The following is a 16,860-nucleotide window of genomic DNA, read 5'->3' as shown; positions in this document are numbered from 1 at the left end:
GGAGCCTCATACTTTCAATGGATAGCACTGCCACTCTAAACATCGCTCAGATTATAGCGGTGAGTTATGTGCTTTACTCAAACACAACGCATAACAGCGGTAAAAAAGTTGTTGCGTCTAGAGACCTCAAACAAAGTGTTAAGTCCACAGTAAACGTATATAAATCACATGTATGATAAAATAAAGTATTTCACTCAGATTTATAAATGGTAAAAAATATGGGGTTTTTTTAAATACATGTTTTAAAAATGATTTAAAGGGATATGGTATATGATAAGGTGTTGTACTGGGAAAGGCTCAAAGAATCAAGAAAGAAAAATGTTGGGTTTCATGTCCCTTTAAACTTGTAATATTAGTGCAGCAATAAATGCTATTGATTTAACTTCAGCGGTGATCAATAGCGCTAATATTTTAGCACTCCTCATGTAATCTAGGTGTTTTTGTGTCCCTATTTGTTCTCAGCAGAAGAGATTAGATGAGTGGAGACTAGGTTTAAACATGGTGATGCCCATTACCTTATAGAAACTAAGTGGAATTAGAAAACCTTAATATTAAGAGCGTAATTACAAGAAAAGGATAAAATAATGAAAGTATATGGCAAAGTTTAATTTTTACCACAGCTATAATCACCACAAAGACATTAAACAAATAGTTAAAGGGACATGAAATAAAAAGAATTCTTTCATGATTTAGCTAGAGCATACATTTTTAAACAGCTTTACAATGAACTTTTTATCTAATTTGCTTAATTCTTTTGGTATCCTTTGTTGAAAAGCACATCTAGATAGAGTCAGGAGCTGGGAGCTAGCTGCTTATTGGTGCCTGCACATGTATGCCTCTTTTTATTGGCTTGCCAATGTGTTCAGTTATCTCCCAGTTGTGCATTTCTGCTCCTTCAAGAAAGGATACCAAGAGAATAAAGCAAAATTGATAATAGAAGGAAATTAGAAAAATGTTTACAATTGTATGCTTTATTTAAATAACGGGGAAAAAAAATGGGTTTCATGTCCCTTTAACATCCTATTTGGAAGCTATAAACATTGCAGCCCCCTATCATAAAAAAATCCCTGGTCATCAGTGGCTAAATACAACAACTGCAATCCTTACTGGCTCACTGACTGTATTTTGCATAGGAGTCTCCTGAGTGGGGATTTACCTATGTGTTTAACCCATTTGAATGTAGTATTTCTATGTTACATAGTAAGCTGGAATTACTCATGCAAACAAAATGACATGGTCTAATGAATAAAAGGACTGTTTGCTTATGGTAGATCTGTGCCCCTAGCCAATAATATAGATTTAGGAGGGGTTTCATCAGCCAGTGTGTAACCTGCCCCTACTAAAAAAAAAACATACAGAATCATATATGTCTGATTGGTTTCAATATCAAATTAAAGAGCTTTGGTTTAATCTTTTTGCAAAAATATTAGACATTTGTAGTTTGGTTTTCATTTTGCAAACAAATAACAGTTATCCTAGTTTCTATCTAGTTTCTGAACTAACCAAAATCTGGGGGGGAGAAAAAGAGTATAAATTTGTTTTCCAAATACAATTCTTTTTGCTAATAAAAAAATATTCTACCATTATTTATTCTTTTTCTTATGTGTTATTTTATCATTTTAGTTTTTAATACCCCTTTAAGATAAATATATCTTCGTCTCTTGCTATCTTTATTTGAAAAAGAAGGCATCTAAGCTTTTTTTTTGGTTCAGAACTCTGGATAGCACTTTTATACTGGTTGATGAATTTATCCACCAATCAGCAAGGACAATACAGGTTGTTCACCAAAAATGGGCTGGCATCTAATCTTACATTCTTACATTTCAAATAAAGATACCAAGAGAATGAAGAAATTTTGATAATAGGAGTAAATTAGAAAGTTGCTTAAAATGTCATGCTCTATCTGAATCACGAAAGAAAAAAATTGGATTCAGTGTCCTTTTAAGGCCTAGAGCTAAGAACATTTTTATATCTCTCGTTATTGCAACTAAATACTTTTTTTTTTCTTATTTAAAAAATCAGATTATATATCTATTTGCCCAATGACATACAACACTCAGTATTATAGCAAATCTCCCAACTATACTGATCCATAATCTGAGCTCTGTCCTGCTCTTAGCCCCACCCACTGATCACAGGACACGCCCACAGGCTCCCCTCAACCAATGGGTCTCAGATACAGAGCCACAAATGTTAGTAGGTATGTTGTGGTTTGTTAGTAACTCATACGTTACCTCCCATGGTAGTCATTTTGTGGGCTTGCAAACTTCTGTGTTGAACATCCAAGGAAAAGCAGAGGAAATGCTACTGCAACGCAGAGTGTTAATCCCATAACACACAATGCTCCACATTGCTTTGGAGTTAGGTGGAATTTCTTCATGATAATCCCCCCGACCACAATGCCAGCCATGGCACCAGGGATGTTAACTGATCCTGCAGAAGATACAACAACTATTGAAAAGCAATTAAAGTGACATGCTAGTGTGAAAAGAAAACATACCCTTTATTAGAATATTTTATTTTAAAAAATAAAATTCTGCAAAGGGTAAGATATATGATGAAGGTTGTGCCCTGTGCTGCTCTAGGTAAGGATAAAGCTGGTAAGCAAATGAGAAGCAACTGTACTTGTGTATGCTCCAATTACTAGCCACGCCTTCAATCAGTATGAGGGATTTCCAGGGGTGTAACTTTGACTATGCCTTTAACCTTTTTGAAGAAGTTTGTTGCACACATTTTGACAGTAGGGAATAGAGATAAAAAATAAAACTCTCTAATAAACGTTGAGTAGGGATTGCCAACTGGTAGTACAAGGGCCACATGCAGCCCTTGGGAAAAAGCAGAACTATGTGTTTTTGTGGCTCTGGTAGAAAAAGAAAAACATAATTTATGTAAGAACTTACCTGATAAATTCATTTCTTTCATATTGGCAAGAGTCTATGAGCTAGTGACGTATGGGATATACATTCCTACCAGGAGGGGCAAAGTTTCCCAAACCTCAAAATGCCTATAAATACACCCCTCACCCCACCCACAATTCAGTTTAACGAATAGCCAAGAAGTGGGGTGATAAGAAAGGAGCGAAAGCATCAAACAAGGAATTGGAATAATTGTGCTTTATACAAAAAAATCATAACCACCACAAAAGGGTGGGTCTCATGGACTCTTGCCAATATGAAAGAAATGAATTTATCAGGTAAGTTCTTACATAAATTATATTTTCTTTCATGTAATTGGCAAGAGTCCATGAGCTAGTGACGTATGGGATAGCAGATACCCCAGATGTGGAACTTCCACGCAAGAGTCACTAGAGAGGGAGGGATTAAATAAAGACAGCCAATTCCACTGAAAAAATAATCCATAACCCAAATCAAAAAGTTTTAATCTTAAAATGAAAAAAACTGAAATTATAAGCAGAAGAATCAAACTGAAACAGCTGCCTGAAGTACTTTTCTACCAAAAACTGCTTCAGAAGAAGAAGAAACATCAAAATGGTAGAATTTAGTAAAAGTATGCAAAGAAGACCAAGTTGCTGCTTTGCAAATCTGATCAACAGAAGCTTCATTCTTAAAAGCCCAGGAAGTAGAAACTGACCTAGTAGAATGAGCCGTAATCCTTTGAGGCGGGGATTTACCCGACTCCAGATAAGCATGATGAATCAAAAACTTTAACCAAGATGCCAAAGAAATGGCAGAAGCCTTCTGACCTTTCCTAGAACCAGAAAAGACAACAAATAGACTAGAAGTCTTCCTGAAAACAAATAAACAATTCTCTCTTCAGAAGAGGCCAGAACTGAAGAGCTTTGAAAATCGCACGGAGTTCCAAAATGTTGAGTGGTAATCTCACCTCCTGAGATTCCCAAACCCCCTGCGCTGTCAGAGATCCCCATACAACTCCGTAACCTGAAAGACTCGCATCTGTTGAGATCACAGTCCAGGTTGGACGAACAAAAGAGGCCCCTTGAATTAAACAATGGTGATCCAACCACCAAGTCAGAGAAGATCGAACATTGGGATTTAAGGATATTAATTGTGATATCTTTGTATAATCCCTGCACCATTGGTTCAGCATACAAAGCTGGAGAGGTCTCATGTGAAAATGAGCAAAAGGGATCGCGTCTGATGCAGCAGTCATGAGACCTAGAATTTCCATGCACAAAGCTACCGAAGGGAATGATTGAGACTGAAGGTTTCGACAAGCTGAAACTAATTTCAGACGTCTCTTTTCTGTTAGAGACAAAGTCATGGACACTGAATCAATTTGGAAACCCAAAAAGGTTACCCTTGTCTGAGGAATCAAGGAACTCTTTGGTAAATTGATCCTCCAACCATGTCTTTGAAGAAACAACACAAGTTGATTCGTATGAGATTCTGCAGAATGTAAAGACTGAGCAAGTACCAAGATATCGTCCAAATAAGGAAATACCGCAATGCCCTGTTCTCTGATTACAGAGAGAAGGGCACATAGAACCTTTGAAAAGATCCTTGGAGCTGTTGCTAGGCCAAACGGAAGAGCAACAAACTGGTAATGCTTGTCTAGAAAAGAGAATCTCAGAAACTGATAGTGATCTGGATGGATAGGAATATGAAGATATGCATCCTGTAAGTCTATTGTAGACATATAATGCCCTTGCTGAACAAAAGGCAGAATAGTCCTTATAGTCACCATTTTGAATGTTGGTATCCTTACATAACGATTCAATATTTTTAGATCCAGAACTGGTCTGAAGGAATTCTCCTTCTTTGGTACAATGAACAGATTTGAGTAAAACCCCAGACCCCGTTCCAGAACTGGAACTGGCACAATTACCCCAGCCGACTCTAGGTCTGAAACACATTTCAGAAATGCCTGAGCCTTTACTGGGTTTACTGGAATGCGTGAGAGAAAAAATCTTCTCACAGGCGGTCTTACCTTGAAACCAATTCTGTACCCTTGTGAAACAATGTTCTGAATCCAAAGACTTTGAATTGAATTGATCCAAACATCTTTGAAAAATCGTAACCTGCCCCCTACCAGCTGTGCTGGAATGAGGGCCGCACCTTCATGCGGATTTGGGAGCTGGTTTTGACTTTCTAAAAGGCTTGGATTTATTCCAGACTGGAGAAGGTTTCCAAACGGAAACTGTTCCTTTAGGGGAAGGGTCAGGCTTTTGTTCCTTATTCTGACGAAAGGAACGAAAACGATTAGCAGCCCTATATTTACCTTTAGATTTTTTGTCCTGAGGCAAAAAGGCTCCCTTCCCCCCAGTAACAGTTGAAATTATTGAATCTAACTGAAAACCAAATAATTGATTACCTTGGAAAGAAAGAGAAAGCAACATTGACTTAGAAGTCATATCTGCATTCCAAGACTTAAGCCATAAAGCTCTTCTAGCTAAAAAAGCTTAAGACATATACCTGACATCAATTCTAATGATATCGAAAATGGCATCACAAACAAAGTTATTAGCATGTTGAAGAAGTTTAACAATGCTATAAGCATTATGGTCTGACACTTGTTGCGCTAAAGCCTCCAACCAGAAAGTGAAAGCTGCAGCAACATCAGCCAAAGAAATAGCAGGTCTAAGAAGATTACCTGAACATAAATAAGCCTTCCTTAGAAAGGATTCAAGCTTCCTATCTAAAGGATCCTTAAAAGAAGTACTATCTACCGTAGGAATAGTAGTACGTTTAGCAAGAGTAGAGATAGCCCCATCAACTTTGGGGATTTTGTCCCAAAACTCTAATCTATCAGATGGCAAAGGGTACAATTTCTTAAACCTTGGAGAAGGAGTAAATGAAGTACCCAGACTATTCCATTCCCTAGAAATTACTTCTGAAATAGCATCAGGAACTGGAAAAACTTCTGGAATAACTACATGAGGTTTAAAAACTGAATTTAAACGCTTATTAGTTTTAATATCAAGAGGACTAGACTCCTCCATATCTAATGCAATCAACACTTCTTTAAGTAAAGAACGAATAAACTCCATCTTAAACAAATATGAAGATTTATCAGTGTCAATATCTGAGGCAGAATCTTCTGAACCAGATAGATCCTCATCAGAAATAGATAAGTCAGAATGATGGCGGTCATTTAAAAATTCATCTGAAATATGAGAAGTTTTAAAAGACCTCTTACGTTTACTAGAAGGAGGAATAACAGACAGAGCCTTCCGAATAAAATTAGAAACAAATTCTTTTACATTAACAGGAACATCCTGAACATTAGATGTTGAAGGAACAACAACAGGTAATGGATTATTACTAATGGAAATATTATCTGCGTTTGATAGTTTATCATGACAACTAACACAAACTACAGCCGGAGGAACAGTTACCAAAAGTTTACAACAAATGCACTTAGCTTTGGTAGAACCGACATCAGGCAGCGTCTTTCCAGAAGTAGATTCTGATCCAGGGTCAGGTAGTGACATCTTGCAATATGTAATAGAAAAAACAACATATAAAGCAAAATTATCAAATTCCTTAAATGGCAATTTCAGGAATGGGAAAAAATGCAAAACAAAACAAGCCTCTAGAAACCAGAAGCAACTAAAAAGTGAGACTGAAATAATGTGAAAAAAACTGGCGCCAAGTATGACGCCCACATTTTTGGTGCCAATTATAACGCCCACATTTTTTGGCGCCAAGAATGACGCCCATATTTTTTGGTGCCAAAAACGTCCGCAACACACATACGTCAAAAATGACGCAATCACGTGAAAACTTCCGGCGTCAACTATGGCGCCGGAAATGATGACATTTTTGCGCCAAAAAAGTCTCGCACCAAGAATGACGCAATAAATTGAAGCATTTTCTGCACCCGCGAGCCTAACAGCCCGCAATTTAGAAAAAAAGTCAATTGAAAATTGAAATTTTTTTAAGGTAAGAAAAAATATAATTCATATGCATTTTCCCAAAAAAATGAAACTGACAGTCTGAAAAAAGGAATACTGATTATTCTTAATCATGGCAAATATAAGTTTAACACATATATTTAGAACTTTACATATAAAGTGCCCAACCATAGCTTAGAGCAGAACTTTCCAAACTTTTCATGTTGGTGACACACTTTTTAGACCTACATCATTTTGCGACACAGTAATTCAGTTGTACTAGCAAAAAGGAGGTTACGACACATACATAAATTATATAATAACAAAATGTATTTACAAGTAACAGTATGTATGTGCAAGAATGGAAAACAAGTTTAATAACACCAATAGCTACTTACTATTTTAATGGGCTGTATGAGGTTGATGGGATGAACACAATTTCTGAATATTTGGTGTAATATTAAATAAAGACACTCGCATTTCATCATCAAGCATTTTTAAGCTTCTAGTTCCTATCCATATATCAAGAGCAGGAGCAGCAATGCACAATTGGGAGCTAGCTGCAAAAAAACAAAACACTTTGACTTCTGACTTCAGCTCAGCGTTTAAGCTGCCGCCCTCAGAGCTCTGTGAGTCCGATTGACTACTGCTTGCGCTGCAAACATACTGCCGTCCCACTCACTGACTACACATGCAGTCATGAGCCAATTAAGAAGACTACACGTGCAGTCAGGAGCCAATGTGCCACCAAAGGGAATAGTTTCAGCTCCCACTGAGCTGCGCCAATAGGTTAAGATGATCTGTGTCCCCCTAGGTATCAATCACGTGTCAACCATGTAATATGCATAGCAGGCAGGCGGAAAGTCAGAAACCCCCCCAAAAAATAAAAATTTTAAATTAAAATTGAAAAAAAAAATTTGTGCTGAAGCAGGGAAACACCTACACACTGCTGCCGACACACAGTTTGGAAAGCACTGGCTTAGAGTGTCATGAATAGAAATAAGACTTACTTACCCTAAGACTCATCTACATATAGTAGATAGCCAAACCAGTACTGAAACGAGAATCAGTAGAGGTAATGGAATATGAGAGTTTTATAGTCGATCTGAAAAGGGAGGTAGGAGAAGAAATCTCTACGACCGATAACAGAGAACCTATGAAATAGATCCCGTAGAGGAAGACCATGGTATTCAAATAGGCAATACTCTCTTCACATCCCTCTGACATTCACTGCACTCTGAGAGGAAAACCGGGCTTCAGCCTGCTGCGGAGCGCATATCAACATAGAAATCTAGCACAAACTTACTTCACCACCTCCATGGGAGGCAAAGTTTGTAAAACTGATTTGTGGGTGTGGTGAGGGGTGTATTTATAGGCATTTTAAGGTTTGGGAAACTTTGCCCCTCCTGGTAGGAATGTATATCCCATACGTCACTAGCTCATGGACTCTTGCTAATTACATGAAAGAAATAAGAATATGTGTTTTCAGGGGGCCATAACTCAAAAGGGCTCTCAGGAGTGGAAAACAGCAGACAAAGGGCATCCTGCAGCCTTAAAGGGACAGTAAACAGCATTTCTGCTATTTTGTAATAGAATAACATATCAAATCTAAACTTTTTTTACTGCTAAATTATTTATAAAGGAGGTTAAATAAATAATAAAATTGTATTACAAAGCTGTTGTAATATCCATGAATAAACCTTCTATAGTAACAATTCAGTTTTTACTGTCCTTATAAGCTGCCCTGTTGCACTCCAGATGTTTGGGCAAGGCGAGAGGGGCACCCGCCCAGGTCCCCATGTTTTGAGGACCCTGTACTTTCAGGGGTATGAGAAGGTGCAATGTACATCCTATATTTAGTGTATGAAGTGGTGCTTATGGTATCAGAAGGTGTAATCTATACTGTTATTCTTTATATAGATAACACTGAATATTAGACATACAGGGACATTCAGGGGGAGGGGAATAAGAGCGCTGGACTGTCTTGCCCAGGGCCCTGCAAATGCTAAGAGTGTACCTGTGTTAGGAAGTTAGTTGTGTGTTTAATAACACAAAATGTATATATGGCTTAAATAGTGTTGTTGGGTGTCCATTATTCAACCAGACAGTCCAGGAGTTTAGCAGGCTGTCCTGTAAAATCTTCACAAAATGTCCTTTTTTTTATTTTAATCCCTGAGTGTTAGCTAAATGTAAAAGGCATCCTATGCTTCAACACATTAGAGATATGGAGCAGAAAAAGTGTGGTGCAGCCAAGGGGGTCCAATTACTTCATTTTATGTGACACTGTCAGCCAAAGAGGTAAATGATTTATTTGTATATTTCTATCAACCAAGGGGTAAAACAACTGCTCAGTTATGAAACAATATACAAGGTGGGATAAAAAGAGTGGGCTAAATGAAAGGTTTTGAGGGTGGGTGGCATTGTGTGAGCTCACTTTCCATCGTGCCCAGTAAATGACACATTTCCAGTATTTTTGTGGAGGACAGATTGCAGCGCTAGTAAATATGGCTCACTCATATACTAAGAGGGTAGCCATCAGTGAAGCAGAGCACTTTATTTTTTACAGCAGAATGTCCCTTTAAATTAGACACATTACACCCTCTATATAAATATTCTACAACATGGGGCTTCAGCATCTCTGAAGGTAGAAATTAATTGGGTACAATTTAAAGGGACGGTAAAGTCATGATGTAACTTTCATGATTCAGACAGGGCATGCAGTTTTAAACAATTTTTCTATATATGTCTATTATCTATTTTGCTTTGTTCCTTTCGTATACTTTGTTGAAAAGCATACCCAGGTAGGCTCAGAAGCAGCAATGCACTTCTGAGAGCTAGCTGCCTATTGGTGGCTGCACATATATGTCTTTTCATTGGCTCACCAGATGTGTTCTGCTAGATCGCAGCAGTGCATTCCTGCTTCTTCAACAAAGGATACCAAATGATTGAAGCAAATTAGATAATAGAAATAAATTGAAAAGTTGCTCAAAATGATATATTGCCTGAAAGCCATGAAAGAAAAAAATGGGGTCTCATGTGCCTTTAAGGTTTTGTTTAGAGGGCCATTAAGTGCAAACATATTCAATTATGTGAAACAGCAGCAATCCAATGGTGATTGGAAATGTATATTACAACTAAAAGGAAACATATGTTTGTGCACAACTGCTTTCCTGTCTAATAGATGCAATTCTAAAATAGCATCTGCTAGGAGGAAAACAATGTTATTGTGTAACACGCAGGAGCACATTCTAAACATATCTAAATATCTGCATGCAGCAAAGTAAAACAGGTCATTAAAGGAACACACACACCTTGTAATTAGAAGACGTTGTCTTGCTATATATTAACAAGAGAGCCAAGTGTAAACATTTTAAAAGCAAATTAACACATGGGCCTCTATTTATGAAAGGTCTTGCAGACCTGATCCGACAGTGCGGATCAGGTCCGCAAGACCTCACTGAATGCGGAGAGCAATACGCTCTCCGTATTCAGCATTGCACCATTATTAACTTGCATCAAAAATCATTACAAAACTCTTCACCAAAAATCGTATTTTACCAAAAACATAACATTTGTTTGTGATTTTCACAGGAATAAATCGTATTAAATATGTACAGCGTAAATTGTAATTTTAGTGCACTGGATGTGCAAAAAACACAGAAATTTGTTCTTATAAATACAAAATGCAAAGCTTAATTGTTGTTTATTCCTAAAATGGGCTGAACTTGAGCGTTCCATGGGCATATATGAAATTGTCTAATTCCACCGTAATTCTGTAAAGATTTTCGCACTGCAGATCTCATAGTGTTTTCTCGCCAACTAAAAAGTGGCACGCTTTTCTCAAAACACTACAAATACTTAATACCCTAATAGAAAAAAACATGCATATAAAAATATAGGCAATTGTAAGATGCTATACTCAGAAAGCGACATAATGTGATTTATATTGGCTGCAGGATTTAACTTTTAAAGTGCGCTCCTGCTCACTGATCATTCCACCAGGGCAGCACCTGTGAGAGTCGACAAGAAAAACTAGGTTTGATCTAGTGAGGCTTAGATCAACGAGCCCTTAGTAAGTTTCTTTCTATTTTACCAATATTGATTATAATTAATCATAGCCAGTTAAATTAAGATTGTAGTTTATTACATGATCTCCAAATTGACATAGACAGCCAAGGGCAGATGCAACATAAACAGGAACATTTATTTATTTAAAATCACACTGAAAACATTTATAATATTGTCACTTACCTATTAACAGGTTGGCAAATGAGGCAGTAACAGAGAATTGTCTTTCTAGAAACTTAGCCATGAATGTAGCTAGCCCACAAACCATTGCAGACATGCAAGACTGTGCCAAAACTACCAGCATGAAAATAGGACTCTTTAAAGTTCTGAGCAAAACATGCGGAAACACTGAAAAGAAAAGGAGATACCAAAAAAATATTAAGTATAATTATATGCATAAATATCTGACTATCCCAGCAGCAGTGAGTTTAGAACACAACAGGTATATTTGCTTGACATATTTTGTGAAGATAAACTCGTCTGACAGACTGTGGCCTAGATCAGTGTCTCTTAATTCTACAGGGCACACTAACAGGTCAAAATTTCAGAAAAACCCTGGGTGAGAGAGCTGTTTTTAGCTGAACCTGAGCTCTAGTTAAGATATCCTTAAAATCTGTCCTGTTAGTGTTCTCTAATGATTGGCATTAAGAAACAGTGGCCTAGAATAATAGATATTGTAAATGCAAGATCATTTTCTGAATTCACTTAGCATTGTGTTTTATCTATTGGTTCCAGTGTTTTGTAAATGGGTGTTCCTTCCAGTATAGTTGCGTTAAGTTTTCAGTTTTTCCCAACTTTATTTATATCCTGTCACTAAACACCGCCACTTTACTAAAATGTTTAACCCCTATCCCTCCGCAACTAAATAAATGTATTAACCCCTAAACCACCGCCCACGGACCCCACTGCCACTAAATAAATGTATTACCCCCTAAACCCCTGGCCTCCCACATCACTACCACCTAATAAACCTATTAACCCCTAAACCGCCAGCCCCCCACATCGCCATAAACTAAATTAAGCTATTAACCCCTAAACCTAACAAGCCGCTAACTTAACATTATAATTACCTCATCCCTATCTTATAATAAATTTAAACTTACCTTTAGAATTAAAATAAACTATATTAAACTATTAATTAACCTACCCTAACTATTATACTAAAATTACATTAAACTAACAATTAAATTAACTATATTACATATTTAAAAACCTAAGCCTACTCAAATTAGTTCAATCTACTATTAAAAATGACTAAATTACACAAAAATAACAAGTTACAAAAAATAAAAAACACTAAGTTACAAAAAATAAAAAACCACAGTATCAAAAATAAAAAAAGAATTACACCTAATCTAAGAGCCCTATCAAAATAAAAAAGACCCCCCAAAATAAAAAAAAACAGTCTACACTAAACTATCAATGACCCTTAAAAGGGCCTTTTGCTGGGCATTACCCCAAAGAAATCAGCTCTTTTACCTGTAAAAAAAAAATACAAACAACCCCCCAACAGTAAAACCCACCACCCACACAACCAACCCCCCCAAAATAAAAACCCTATCTAAAAAACCTAAGCTCCCCATTTCCCTGAAAAGGGCATTTGTATGGGCATTGACCTTAAAAGGGCATTTAGTTCTTTTACTGCCCAAAGTCCCTAAACTAAAATTAAAAACCACCCAATAAACCCTTAAAAAACATAACACTAACCACCGACGATCCACTTATAGTTTTCGAAGATCGGACATCCATCCTCATCCAAGTGGCAGAAGTCCTCAGCAAAGCCGGCAGAAGTCCTCATCCAAGCGGGCCGAAGTTTTCATCCAGACGGCATCTTCTATCTTCATCCATCCGGCGTGTATCGGCTCCATCTTCAAGACATCCGGCGCGGAGCATCCTCTTCTTCCGATGGTCAACGACGAATGAAGTTTCCCTTTAAGGTACGTCATCCAAGATGGCATCCCTTACATTCCGATTGACTGATAGAATTCTATCAGCCAATAGGAATTAAAGGGGAAAAAATCCTATTGGCTGTTGCAATCAGCCAATAGGATTGAGCTTTCATCCTATTGGCTGTTGCAATCAGCCAATAGGATTGAGCTTGCATTCTATTGGCTGATTGGAATACTAGTTGGGATAGGTTAATTAATAGTTTAATATAGTTTAATGTAATTTTAATTCTAAAGGTAAGATAGGGATGAGTTAATATTTAATGTAAAGTTAGCGGGTTGTTAGGTTTAGGGGTTAATAGCTTAATTTGGTTTATGGAAATGTGGGGGGGCTGGCGGTTTAGGGGTTAATAGGTTTAGTTAGTGGAAGTGATGTGGGTGGCCAGGGGTTAATAATTTTAGTTGCGGTGGGCTCCGGGAGCGGCGGGATTGGGGTTAATACTTTTATTTAGTTGCGGTGGGCTCCGGGAGCGGCGGGATAGGGGTTAATACTTTTATTTAGTTGCAGTGGGCTCCTGGAGCAGCGGAATAAGGGGTTAATATATTTTATGAAGGTGGCGGAGATGTCGGGGCGGCAGATTAGGGGTGTTTTCGACTCGGGGGTTATGTTAGGGTGTCAGGTGTAAACTTTACTGGTTTTCTACCATAGAAATCAATGGGATATCTGGCAGCATCGAACATAAGCTTTCGCTGCTTTCAAACTCCTATTGATTCCTATGGAATCCGCGGCCTCCAGGGTGGCGGATTGAAAACCAGGTACGCTGGGCATGAATAGCAGCGAGCGTACCTGTTAGAAATCTGATAACTTGAGTTGTCAGATAGTGCTGAATTTGTATTCAGAACATCTGTAATGACGTAAGCATTGATCTGTGTCGGATTGAGACCGGCGGATAGTATGCTACGTCACAAATTTCAACTTCTGCCAGTCTATAGGCTTTGATAACTAGGTCGAATCAGGCTCGCCACAATTACGCTGCAGAATTACAGCGTATTTGCGGTTGACGACTTGATAAATATCCCTCATTGTCAGTATTTTTCATTTTCCCCTTGGCCATGCAGAATGTATAGACTCTATTGACCATGTAAAGTGTCTCATAGCATGTTTGTGTCTCGTTATTTCAAACAGGTTGTCCAGGTTGTCTTGTTTTTATATTTCTCTTTAAAGGGACAGTCTAGACCCAATACTTATTCTTTATTACTTATTGTTACATACCAGACAATCATCTTTCAATGGGTTTGAGAGAGAGAGAGTGAGAGTGAGAGAGAGTGAGAGTGAGAGAGCATGAGAGAGAGTGAGTGAGAGAGAGAGAGATTGAAAGTGAGAGAGTGAGAGAGAGAGAAAGAGAGAGAGAGAGTAAGAGAGAGAGTGAGAGAGAGTGAATGAGTGAGTGAGAGAGAGAGAAATAGAGAGAGTGAGAGTGAGAGAGAGAGTGAACATGAGAGAGAGAGTGTGAGAGAGTGAGAGAGAGTGAGATAGTGAGTGAGAGAGAGAGTGAGAGAATGAGAGAGAGTGAGGGTGAGAGAGAGAGAGTGAGAGAGTGAGTGATAGTAAGAGACTGATAGTAAGAGAGTGATAGTGAGAGAGAGAGTGAGAGAGAGGGAGAGAGAGAGAGAGAGAGAGAGATAGAGAGAGGCTCAGAAGTGTGCACATGTATAGGGTACAATATGGCAGAAGTTTATATTTTAATGGGGGTTTCCTGGTAATGATCATTAGATACATGTTTCAAAAGAATTGTGATCAACCTCAATTTTTTACCACAATACATTGTGCAGACACTGCTGCCAATAGTGCTCAGCAATGTATTAACTGCTGTCATATAGTGTTCAAAGTCTATGCATGTAACCTACCTAGGTATGCCCTTTGATAAAGAATACCAAAAAGTCAAAGTAAATTTGATAATAGAAATAAAATGGAACTTTTTTAAATTTTATGCTCTATCTGAATCATGAAATAAAATGTTATGAAAATTTCCATGGATGCCAATATTTGAAAGGATAAAAGCATGTGCTAGTGATGCTGGTAATATCATTTTTACCATTGAATTTGAACATATATGTCAGGTGACTTGACAAAGATAGGTTGGGTATTTACATCAACTACATCTGCAATGTTTTAATTCCCCTGAATCAATAAGAACTAAGCTAAAATTAGCAAAAAAATAATTTATATATAAATATATCACCCAGCACAAAAGAAAAATATCAAGTGAATATGACAATATAAATTTTATTGCAAGAAACATTAAGGGCCAGATTGCAAGTGGAGCTCAAACTTTTGCGCGTTAACGATAAGGGGATTATCTCAGGGTTTGTGCTCATCAAGCTTACCGCTGGTATTACGAGTTAAAAGTAAATGCGATCGCTTGAGCACAATTATGATTTACGCTACAATGATAACCCGATTTCAGAGCTCTGGTTCACTGTTTCGCGAAAATAACAAGTTTCGCAAAATGCATTAAAAGTACTGTAATCATAATAACATTGTCCATAAACACATAAATACATAAATACATATGTACACACATATAGACACATATATACAAGTTCATTGGAGCCTTTTGCAGTTAAGTAGATGAAAACATAAAAAAAAAAATATGTATCCAATATTCAAATTTAATAAAGTGTTATACTGTGTATTTACTGTAAATATTTCACATTCCAACGTTCTGTACATAGCAGAATATGTTCTATATATAATTTATATATAGGTATAGATATGTATATTGTACAAAAAAAAATCAGATATATGTAGAAATATTTATTTATTTAAAAATAAATAGAACATATTCTGTTATATGAAGAACATTGGAATGTTAGTCAGGTTAGCGCACATGAGAATATGCAATTGGGTTTGCACTGGGGTGTTATTATTTTTTTTTTTTTTTCTTTTTTCTCTATTGACTTCTATGGGGAAATACGTGAAAGCGATATTCTAAGTTCGACTTTTCGTGCTCATCGGGTTAGCGTGCAAGCGAAAACAGTTTACTTACAACTCAAAATATGAGAACAACCCTATGAGCGCAAAAAACCGAACTTCTAGTGCAGAAGGGAACGTTAATTAGCACTCCACTTGTAATCCTACCCTAAATAATATACAAAACATCCAAAATGTAAATAAACATGAAAGGAAAATCTTGCGGTCAAGAGATACAGGTCAAACACGTTTCGTTAGGTATTCACTTTTTCAATTGGTCATTGAAAAAGTGAATACCTAACGAAATGCGTTTGACCTGTATCTCTTGACGGCAAGATTTTCCTTTCATGTGTTTTGGTAATAAAGAAGCTTTTAATTTCGAAGCAAGAAGTGGCGACTGGGTGCGAGGATTTGGCTTATTTCGGTTCAGTGTTTTCTGGGGATTAGGTGAAGTTCCCTGAGCACCAGACCGGAACTGAGTTACGCATCATAGCTCCCGTGGGGAGCATTGAGGAGGAGACACTGTGCAGTGCTGCAAAGGAACAAACAACTCAGCACGGAATACAGGTAACAGTGGGACGTGTGTATTAACGAGCGCTTACCAAGGACTTACACTGAGGTGTCTAAATGTAGCCACCAATCAGCAAGCGGTTCCCAGGTTCTGAACCAAAAATGGACCAGCTTTTTTTTACTTCACTATCCCTTTAAAAGTATTGCATTTCTAATGAAGACACCAGGAGTATGCAAACATATTTATTATTTGTGCAAAGGGTAACAAATGACAACTAAAAAACAATATTGCCTTTTATATTAATATGTTTTTAATTGATTTTTATACCTTTATGGCAATTTTAATGAACTATTTATTTAGTAGCAGCACTATGTTTCTAAATATATATCGCTGTTAGCAAAATACATTGTGTAATAGAATTTTTTATGTTTTTTTTCATTTATTTAATCTCTGGATTATAACTATTCTAATTTATTGCCATTAATGTTTTTTTTTAATATACTCTTTTTTTTACTTTTTTCCTAATCCTTTTCTTACTGACAAAAATTGCTGAAACATCAGCACATTTACTTTGCCTTAGTTACTGTATAGTTCTATCTATTCAAAC

At 37.1% G+C, this 16,860-nt stretch overlaps 1 protein-coding gene across 6 annotated transcripts in view; it reads right to left on the bottom strand.

The window, feature by feature from the left end:
* Positions 1-16,860, bottom strand: part of SLCO2B1 (solute carrier organic anion transporter family member 2B1) — a 490,516-nt gene that overhangs the window by 57,198 nt on the left and 416,458 nt on the right. For all 6 annotated transcript variants that reach the window (XM_053708763.1, XM_053708761.1, XM_053708765.1 and 3 more), the window contains 2 exons: positions 11,066-11,230; positions 2,235-2,433 (listed from right to left, as the gene is read on the bottom strand). In XM_053708763.1, coding sequence (XP_053564738.1) covers positions 2,235-2,433; positions 11,066-11,230 — 364 coding nt within the window. The remainder of the gene's footprint in view (positions 1-2,234; positions 2,434-11,065; positions 11,231-16,860) is intronic.

The sequence above is a fragment of the Bombina bombina genome, chromosome 3 (genome assembly GCF_027579735.1).
Source record: "Bombina bombina isolate aBomBom1 chromosome 3, aBomBom1.pri, whole genome shotgun sequence".
Classification (NCBI taxonomy): Eukaryota; Metazoa; Chordata; class Amphibia; order Anura; family Bombinatoridae; genus Bombina; species Bombina bombina.
Note: the sequence above shows the minus strand (reverse complement) of the source record. Positions and strands in the feature narration are given on the sequence as shown.